At 32.6% G+C, this 10,663-nt stretch overlaps 1 protein-coding gene across 1 annotated transcript; it reads right to left on the bottom strand.

Annotated features, from left to right (window-relative positions):
* Positions 1-4,177: 4,177 nt before the first annotated feature.
* On the bottom strand, positions 4,178-8,869 carry LOC143535524 (plant intracellular Ras-group-related LRR protein 7-like). Its single transcript, XM_077029749.1, has 10 exons — positions 8,770-8,869; positions 8,546-8,615; positions 8,293-8,339; positions 8,006-8,114; positions 7,494-7,579; positions 6,877-6,967; positions 5,985-6,070; positions 4,925-5,011; positions 4,683-4,818; positions 4,178-4,284 (listed from the first exon to the last, which is right to left on the bottom strand). The coding sequence occupies exons 1-9, from the start codon at positions 8,866-8,868 to the stop codon at positions 4,708-4,710; spliced, it is 786 nt and encodes a 261-aa protein (XP_076885864.1). The 5' UTR covers position 8,869; the 3' UTR covers positions 4,178-4,284; positions 4,683-4,707.
* Positions 8,870-10,663: the final 1,794 nt, after the last annotated feature.

Here is a 10,663-nt window from a genome sequence, read left to right as displayed (position 1 = left end):
GTTGTGAGATTTTGATTCTAATTTTTTTGAATTCCAATAAATTTTATAAAACGAACGCGTCCTAAAAATCCGTATAGGTTTATGTTAACACACAACTATTAAAATGGGTTGGTAATAGAGTTTATAAAGTTTTCTTACATAAGCGGCGCATATTATTGTTTATAAAGTTTTTTCTTCAGTTCTCTTAAATTAGGTGTGAACTACCTTCTTTTGAGACAGGTAAATAACTAAAATAATTGTGCTATTCGAAATATCTTTGTTTTCCTTTCTTTTTTTTTGTATGTAGAAATTAGTTGCATTACATGGATAGTCCACATGCTTCAAAATTTTAAACTTTAGTCCAAATGTTTTGAGACGAGTAACATGGTAGTCTCTAAAATGAAAGTCCGACAATTTCAGACGTTAAGTTCGTCTTTCACCTGTCTCCTAAGGGCATTCATGTCATCTTTTTCTTACTTCTTTCTAACCAAATCACCTTTCCATGCAAGTTAGGGTCCCTTAGGCCTCTAGTGAGGGTGTCTAAATAAACAAGATTTAGAGGATGTTTGAAAGTAGCTTATTGACTTAATCTTTTTTAAAAAGCCATTTTGAAAAGCCATGATTTAAGGCTTTTAGAAAACTTTCTTTTTTCAAAAGCTAAAATAAAAAGGATTTTTGTAATGGCCAAACACCTTTTAACTGATTGGCTTTTAAAAAAGCAAATAAGCCAATAAGACGTTTTCAAACTTAATCCCAAACATGCTCTTAAGCACAACTTCTATTTACAAGTCAACGTAAAGTTTTATTCTTCCTCATGTATAGAAAAGTTTCTTCTCATACTCATTTCTCTTTTTATTTTCACAACTCTAACATTTAAAACACTCAACTTCGAATATTGGTACGACGGTATCTCATTCCTAATAGCACTCAATTCAGACACACAGTTTGATTCGTTAGAAAACTCTTACCGGAAAAAATACAAATCAACCCAAAAAGTAATTCTTATGTCTCAAGGTAACAACCAATGACCTGAGGTTGTTCAAAATACTTCAAAGCTAAAGGGGCATACCTTAGAATTACTCATCTTTCATGTATAAGGAAGCAATGTGAAAGTGTCACTAAAGTTCACACAAAACTCTCTTCCATGAGAGATCCTAGTTAAACATATAGGATTCTTTATAAAATTATGTCACAATCATGAAATTCTCAAGAAATTTATCAACAAAACCTATCAAATAACAAACAGACAATGTCCCGAGATGATAAGAAAAACGAAAAATTACATCAAATGACTTAGAGAAAACAAGATTGTTGTCATCAACTTGACAATAACACATAAAATACATAATTGAATTCACCAAGATCTCAAAGATCAATTTCAACAATAGGTTAAGGCGAACACATAAATTGATGAAATTTTTTTTTTTTCAAAAATGATTCTTCTCCTCTTTTTATCAGGATACGACCTGCAACAGCTTGTAACAAGTTATGGGACAGACTCACTCTTTAACTTCTCCCCCTTAATGCTAACCCCACATGAATCCAATATAGCGGTAGTTAAAACTCATTAAAACCCAACAAATAAAAGCAACCAAAGATGAAAAAATAATAATGCGAAAAATTAGATAATATTTACACAAAAAGTTATACCTATATGCTTGATACTGAATTGAAAATAAGCATATATTTCAACAAATTATTTATTAGCAAATACTAGTCGGTGTTAATCTCAAGTAACAACATACTACAAGGGTGGTTTAAGTGGTATGCCAATATTGTAGTTTTAATTCTTTCTTTTCAGAAGTTATACGTTTGGTTTTTGCTACGCGACCCTTCTTTCACTATGTGACCCTTCTTCGTCCTTGGCGGTTAACCAAATCCAAAGTACATTGATATCCAAAAAGGTTTTTAAGAACTGAAATTCCTATATGTTGTTCTAAACATCAACCTTTTCTTGCTTCCCGCAAGCTCAACATCCTAATGTCTACCTTTGTCCTTTTCTAATACTTTTGTGTCACGGCATCCATTCAACATTGAGGAATAAAATCAGAGGAGCACAAAGAAAGATAATCTAGTAATTCACCTAATTTTAAAAACTAAATAAATAAATGGGTTGACATGTCAACATGTAAACCTGTTGTGTTGACACGAAAACAGGACGTGTTTGCGAGTTCAGCTCATTTTCAACTAAACTCAAGCCTATAAATTCCATGTTACTATTAAACATTTAATGAACTTTCTAGGGTTGAGAAATGACTTTCTAGGTTGGCATGGTAGTACAGACGGTTTATTAAAAAAACTGAATCTATTGACAAACCTTTTTAACTTGGTTTTGAGTTTAAATTAATAAATCCAATCAAGTTGGAGATGAGATAAAAAAATTTTTTTAACAAACCTCTTAATTTATGAAGAAAAATAATAAAGAAGCAAGTAGCATAGCAGTTATTATAAATTAATGTAACACCACTTTTCCAACAAAAATATACATTTTGGCTGCAATTAATTTCTTTATGCATATAATTATAAATAAACCACCAATTTCTGACTTTCTCAACTATGTTACTATGATTAGATTTTTTTAGCTTTCTTTTTCACTATTGAAAGTTTGAAACTAGCAAGCCAGTTCATACCCCCAAAATACAATACAAATTACATTGACATTAAAAGTCAAACACCATAGATCTCGAGTGGTTCTTCAACCTTATATAGCCAAGTAATTGATATGGGGTACCGAAGGATCTTTATGATCAAATACCTGTCCTTCTCAGTTTTTCCTATGCACCAACATGCCCCAATAAAGTTAGCATGAGTTAACTTCCTTCTATTATCTCCATGAACACTTTTATGACAATCCAAGATGTCTTGTATTGAAAAAGTCAAAACAAGAGGTAATTTACACCAAAAACTTGTTTTTTTTTTTTTTCAAAAATCCATTTTAGAATGGATTTAGTAAATACTTGAAATACCTGAAATCCATGGTTTTAGTAAATACTTGAAATCCCCAACTTTTTTTAGAACTCATAGTAATCTTAAATTCAAATCCAATGAAACCTCATAACCAAAGTCGCTGAAACGTTTCAACTTGTTTAGATAAACAAGCCGAATCAAATTAGCTCGTTTAACTTCAAGTCTAAACCTAAGGTGCATACCAAGTGTCATGAGGGTGTCATGTGTATTTTCTCAGCGGCCACGCTTGCAAAATACTCATAAACAAAGAGCCATAAGGTGGGACCCACTCTCTTGGATCAAGCAAACTTTAAGGCTGATACAAGTGATATTTACTATCCATGTATCTTAAAATTGCATAAACCTCATTCCATAACTTGTATTTAAAATCAGACCTATTTAATTGTAAAAAAAATACGAATCTTGATCTGATTGACCATATAGATTATAATTATTTGTTAAAATCATAATTCATAAGCCATATAGCAACATTTCAGTTTGTCTCCTCTCCATGACTGTTTATGTCTAGTATTATCCCTGGATCATATTCACTACATTTTGGAGTTCTTTACACATTATGTGATGATATCCGGTCGACATTGCATGGACGGCATATTTGCTTGAAAAGTGTGCCTATGCACCCATTCTCGCCACCTCGCCAAAATAGAATCATTTCCAGGTGCCCAAGCTCGCAATTTCAGGCCAAAGATCAATAGGTCCGAAACAATTATGCTAGCCTTAAACAAGCCTATATCAAACTAAAAATTGTATTTTCTTTCATACTATGTGCCTTGCTTTTTAAGCACCATGTGTGATAGAAAGCCGAAATCTAAATTACTGAAACTAACATAACTAGCCACATTCGAGATAGTCTTGATCTCCGATTAGCCAATTCGAGATGCAATTCTTCAAATACAAGGTTAAGAAACCTAAATTTTGATTAACAATAAACATTGACTCCCACTAATGAATGCAAACTCTAATTTAATATTGCTACAAACGGTTGTTTACCATAACCGTCCCTGAACTATTGGGAACGTATCATTGTGCCTAGGTCCAAAGCTTATTCACGCCTCATGCGCGCCCATGGCAAGATAAGTAGGTACAAGGGGCAAGGTATTACAAATGGTATGCGAGCAAGGTATCCAACATCGGGAACTCACAAATTTGTTTCCAGTAATCTGAGTAGAAACTTTTTTTTTTCCTTTTTCATAATGTAAATGCAGTTTTAATCTGTTTGTATGTACAAGATGTGGGGCTCCTTACCAGAACAGAAAATAAAGATACACATGTCAAAACCATAAACCGCCCCTAATCATGCAAGCGGCTCAAAGCAATCAACAGATACCGTCTTGCTAGCTACGGAATAGAAAAAAAAAATCAAATTAATGTCTTTACAAGGAAAGATTAGTTGCAAAAGTCATGTTGACATTTCGTTTGGATGTGCATTTTTGAAACTGATTGTGTAGAAAATAGTGTTTGGATGTACTTCTGCCATTTGGAGTGTTGAAAATCATATGATAAAAGTTTAATTGTATGAAGATACTTGATTATTCAATATATTAATAGATGAAAAATAGTGTTTGAATTTTACTTATGCTATTTTAACTTTTAAGTTATCCAAACTAATTATTTCAAACCGCATAATCACTTTAGAAAGTTACCCAAACACCCTCTAATTACCAAACCTGGATATGTTTATCCGAGTATAAATTATGATTATGAACTAAGAAACAAAAAGAAGTAAAAACATTTACCTGAAAGAGACTTTTAAGTTTAATGTCACAAATCAACACCCTCGTCAAGGCCTTTAGAACCAATCATCACATTCGAGTCTATCTGTTTATCAAATTTCTTTTTCCTCCGAGCTTCAAATTCTTCAAATCCTTCCATCTGAGATCAAATTGTATAAACAAATGTCACGTTTGACCAAACAAAGTTGACTCTTTTGACTAAATTGCAGAACTTAATAATTGTGAAATGAGATATTGAAATTTACCGATTGGAACTGATCCATAGATATGGGATTATTATGCAATGAAATATTGTGTAGAGTCTTGCATGTCTTTAACAAACTCGGAGGTATCTGTAGAGTAAATTATGTGAAAATCCCATTATTTTTGGTGATCATGATAATTTGTTGAGGAAAACTTGTGGGCCCCACCAATAGCTGCTTATTAGTGGGACCAGGTAAATGCAGCTGACGCTAGCGGCTAGGCATGTGGGCTTACAGTAGGAATGTTCAGAGAGCTCACGGCTTGTTTGAAAAAAGTTCGCTCGAGATTGGCTAGTTTGTAAACGATCCAAGCTGGCTCGGTCTGTAAACAGGCCAAGCCTGAGCCAAGGTCGGCTCAGCTCATTCGCTCACTCCTTGACTCGCTTGCTGGCTCGTTTAAATTAAAGCCCAAGTTTTTATATGTGCGTGTAACTTAAAGCCGTACGACATGTTTTAATGTATAAAATTAGTAAAATATTGAAAATTCTTGTGTCTATGTGTGTGTATATACATATTATATTGTGTACCATAACCCATATTTTAATAAATATAATTGTGAATTTTGTAGTACACAAATTCTGCAGCATATATATGTTAAAAATACTAGTTTAGGTTTTTACATATATCAATGTGTAAAATGTAAAAAGTTTAAAAAATTAACTTAAAATTAAGCGAGCCAGCTCGACCAGCCGCAAGCTGGTCCTAGCTCAACATCGTAGTAAAACAAGCCGAATCAGCACGGTTGGGTTTGTAAATGAGCCAAGCCACCCGAGCCCACAGTGGCTCGGATCAGCCCGTTTACAGCCCTAGATTCAAGGGGTTTGTAAACGAGCCGAACCCGAGCCTGCACTGGTTCAGCTCTTTACAGCCCTTGAAGGTTGTGAAAATCTTGAACATCAAAAGAAATGTGTTTTTTTAAAGATGCAAAAATAGATTACTTCTACAAACCTTAGTAAATTAAATTAAAATTGTTCAAAAATATCTTGGAACTTATTCATTCATGAGTTTCCTTTGTACTTCATTTCAAAATAATAAGTATAAATATGTGGCAAATGGAAGCTACCTGTTTCACCTTGTTATGATCCAAACATAACGACTTCAAGTGACCAAGATTGCAAACTGAAGAAGGAATTTCTTCAATTGAATTTTCTAAAAAAAGCACATATTTAGAAACTGTAATAAGTCAAACGGGTCAAATTAAAAAATTTAGCTAAAAAGAATCAGGTAAATGGGTCAAATTAAAAATATCAGCTAAAACATAAGCGAGTCAAAAGTAGCCCAACATGTATTTTATTGCAAATAGTCTACAAAAAATTTTAATTCAAAATTTTAGATTACATTCATAAAATTACAGTTTTTAAAAGCATTATTAACACACTAACTGCTTGTTTAATGAAAAAAAAAATTAATGTTTGCGATCAACCCAATTAGGGGTGTTAAACGAGTCATGTTCGCGAGGGTGCAACCTGACACAAACATGAACATGGCCCAAACCTGAAAATCATGTCGGGCACGTAAGCCTGAACACGACTCACATGACCCAAAAGCTTTATGTATTTTTTTTATTGTTTTCACATATTAGTACTTAAAATTTACATTTTTACAACAAAATATACAAATTTATATAAAACAATTACATTTTAATTATAAAATCTTATGTCACTTTCCTATTTAGTTTTAAATTCTAGCATAAGATATCTACCAATTTAATTTATTACATAAAACACATTTTTATAAAAAATAAATGGGTTAAACATGTCAACCCCTAAACCCAACTCATACACAAAACTACATGTTTTGCCCGTTTTGCCATCTCTTGTGCAAGCAATCGTATTATTTTCCAAGAAAAAAAGACAAATTAACAGAAAATTAACACCAAAAAGAAACTCAAAATTGATATCTTTATCACTGCAAAACTTTAATGATTAAAAAAATATCATGATGACAATGAGTACCATTTGCTTGTAGCTCTTCTAAAGAATAGCAGCTTCCAATAGATTCGGGAAGAAACTTCAGCTGATTTTTAGACACATTTAAGAGCAACAACTGCATTTTTAACAATTAAACTTTAAAATTAAAATAAAAAAATAATACTGAAATTCAAAAATCACTTGCAGTTGGGGAGTAACTGAGCCAAGCTAGCTCGTGACGTGAGCTACTTGAGATTGGCTCGTTAAAAGCTCGAATCAGGCCGGGTTTAAATGAGCTCTAGCCTTAAAATATGCTTGTTCAATAAACAAGCCTGAGCCCGAGCTTCACATATCAAGCTCAAGCTGGCTCGCGAACCTATTAAGTATATAACTTTTATTTAATGTAGTAAGTATATATTTATATAATAATATATATATTATATACAGGTATGATAAAAATCACCGAATTAAATATCTTATGTTATATATAAATATTATAATTAAATAAATATATAAAGATAATTAGAAATCTATATAAACTAATTAATTAATAATAAACAAGCCAAGCTCAAGCTTTAGAAAAAGTGATTGAAACGAGCCGAGCTTGAGATCTTGTGAGTCAGTTCGGCTCGTTTTGCAAGTTGGTAGAGGAAGTCACTTACGCTGCGCAAGCTTCCAATTGTTTCTGGTAGGGTAGTTAACCGGTTACCTGAGATGGATAATCGTTCAAGTCTCACCAATTGTCCCACTGAACAAAAAATTATAAAAAATCAACAAAATTGGTAACAAATGTAAGAATTCATGAAAAATAGAGTCAACAAAATTGCAACATTTTAGTTTAATAGGTGGATCGGGTAACGGGTCAAAACTGTAATTATTTGGTGTTTGTCAGTACGGGTCGGATTGACCTAGAAAGCATTTTTTGTCCAAAATTTTATTTTGTTTGTAAATTAACAGCCATCATTATGATAAAAAAAATATTATATTGTTTTTTAAATTAGTCTAAATTGTTTAATAAAATGATTTAGAAGGTTTTAGGCATCAATCAATAAGAAAAATTAGTTATGCTATCTAGTTTTTAGTTCTTAAGGGCTTAAAAAAAGGGAACTTGTTGCAATTTTCAAGGTGTGTGGGTCAGTGGGTGGGGGGGGGGGGGGACTTTTGCTGTTATTACATTCATCAGGCAAAATAGAAACTCTATTTTGATCGAGATTAACTAGCTTTAATGACTGTAGTTTGCCCGTGTTCGTTGGAAGATGCTCGATAAGATTATCAGCCAAAATCTGAAAACAAAAAGTTTATAATATTAATAATTTATAAATTAAACAAATTAGCATGAAAGCACAAACAGAACATATCTTAATAAATGACAAAAGTCAATCACAAACTTGGGCCACTTGCCAATAAATTCAAGAAAACCAAATCATATCATATATCATAGTGGTAACCTATAAAACATACCAGCCTTTGCATGTTTGTTAGTTTGCTGATCTCCTCTGGAATATCAGCTGTGCAAAAAAATTTATTTATCAGAATTTTATAAAATCCTTTTAGACTGATAAAATTCAACGCAAATGACTATTAAGTCCTTAAAACATCCAACATAAAATACAACAATAACAAAAAATATAAATAAATATTATATATAGAAAAGAATCATCATATGATAAGAAGCAAAACACAATTTGATTAAAAAGAGAAGTGAAGTAAATACCTATTTTGTTGTTTGTTAAATCAAGCGTCCGTACAGATCGATTCAGCTCAAGAACTTCATCTGGAAATGACTGTGTAGCATTGAATAAAATAAAGGAAATTAAATCTTTAAACACCCAAATTTTATCAAGAGAAGAAGAATTTGTTTAATTTATAAATTATTAATTAATATCATAAAGTTTGGGGTTTTTATAATCCAAGAAAATGGAAGAAGGAAGATGTCACCTTCAATTTGGCGTCGCGTAAGGCGACAATGCCGGTGGCGCGCCAGCGTGAGAGGGGGTCGGCTTTGGAGTCAGCCGAATTGCTGGCTGCACACCCCATTAATCAAATCAATGGTGATGATGACGAAATTGAAGCCGGAAAGGGAAAGACTTTTTCAACGACAAAACGATCATGCCGGAAAAAAAAACATATGTTTTGTTTTGTTTTGTTTTGTTTTGTTTTTTTACGCAACCCCACGGTTTATTTGTTTTGTCTGTTTACCAAAACGGATTTTCTAGGAAACCTTGGGTTTGTTTGCTAACAAACAACCCAGCTCATTTGACGCTGCATCTATAGCATTCCGAGCTCCAAACGCTCTAACTGCGTGATATGTACATGGAACGTTAATAACAAAACAATAAAAAAAAACGTTTAATAAATAGACAAATTAGAAGTAACCATAAAACGATAATATAATAAAACGTGCCTTATGTGCGTCCAGATCAGGAGGCGCGTCCCCACCAGCATCCGCGGCGGCCCCCTCCTCAGCCTCCTCATCGACAGGCTGATCGACAATCTGCACCTCTGCAGCCGCAAGTGGGGGAGCGTACTTGTGCAATGGGTCCCTAATGGCGAAGACCTTGGACTTCGTGCCCTAGCCCCGACCCCGTAGGGCTCGTCACTGATCGCGCTCCACCAACCCCGTAGCTCGTTGTCCGATAGCTGGTGTATGCTCTGCGTGTAAATCAGAAGACGTACATCCGCCTCTGTGTATATGCCGTGAGCCACGGCGAACTATTATATAAATTAACAAGAGTTCATGAAAGTTCAAGTGCCAAACTTGTAACTTTCAAATATAAAAGTTTATAGCTTTTTCTCAAACGCTAGTAATAGTAGTGTTCAAGTATAGAGTTTTTTCTCTTAGTCTAAAGCTTCAAGCCCATTCAACCAAACAAAGCTTTTTATTGAGTATGAGTTTTTTTTCTTAAAAGCTTGAAGATAGAAAAGGGAAGCTTAACTTTTAAAATTGTATTAGTTATTAAAAATAGAACACTAAGGGTATATTTGGTAAAGAGATTTTAGGAGTTTTTTGGAGCTTCTAGCTTCAATGTTTTTAAGAAAAAAAACTCATCTATAATAATATAATATATATAAACCAAAACCCTAAAATCCTACGTGTCGTGATGTGGTCGCTCCCCCCTTTTATAGAAGCCACCAGATTGCTTTATTTTTAAATGGAGACCTCTCATTGATTTAACCCAAATTCATGGGTATGGGTCTTACCAAAACCAGATAACTCTTAAACGGGTTATAACATCTAATTAAATTAAAAATTAATCTTACAAATTATTTGATATGAAAATCCTATAAAATAGGGATATACTAAAATTTAATATCCAATTTAAAAAGAAAAAAAATATTATTTATAATTAATAAACAGTTTTATAGTAAAAAACATAAGCGGATCATGGCACCAAATCCAGATAGCTTTTAAACGGGATATAACATATCATTTATTTATGAAACTCTTTCATCATCAAACCCTAAGTATATTATTAACTTTCTTACAATAAAGAAAATTAAAATCCAAAAAATAAATATTAAAAAACGAAAAATGTAAAACAACTATTCTTTCAAGCCATCAGATTGTTTTATTTGTAAACGAAGGTCTCACCAAACTTAGATAGCTTTTAAACGGGTTATAACATCTCATTATATTAAATATTAATCTCATAAAATATTTGATATGAAAATCTATAAAGTAGGGATATACTAAAAATTAATATCCTTATTTTTTTTAAAAAAGATATTATTTATAATTAAGGAACAATCTTATCTTACTAATATATTAAAACAAAACAATGTGGACACATGACATCTTTTTAAAGTGTCCACATAGTATGACACATAAGCT

The sequence above is a fragment of the Bidens hawaiensis genome, unplaced genomic scaffold, assembly GCF_021521415.1.
Source record: "Bidens hawaiensis isolate Kalapana, Puna unplaced genomic scaffold, B.hawaiensis_p1.1 tig00010563_1, whole genome shotgun sequence".
NCBI lineage: Eukaryota > Viridiplantae > Streptophyta > Magnoliopsida > Asterales > Asteraceae > Bidens > Bidens hawaiensis.
This window is presented reverse-complemented; position numbering and strand designations above follow the sequence as displayed.

What these genes read in the sequence shown, in the direction of transcription:
- LOC143535524 (XM_077029749.1), bottom strand. Translation starts at nt 8,868, where the DNA reads ATGGGGTGTGCAGCCAGCAATTCGGCTGACTCCAAAGCCGACCCCCTC. An exon ending in TTCTATTTTGCCTGATGAAT is followed by an intron (nt 7,580 to 8,005) that starts GTAATAACAGCA and finishes TTTTTTGTTCAG; the next exon opens with TGGGACAATTGGTGAGACTT. An exon ending in CTATGGATCAGTTCCAATCG is followed by an intron (nt 4,819 to 4,924) that starts GTAAATTTCAAT and finishes ATTTGATCTCAG; the next exon opens with ATGGAAGGATTTGAAGAATT.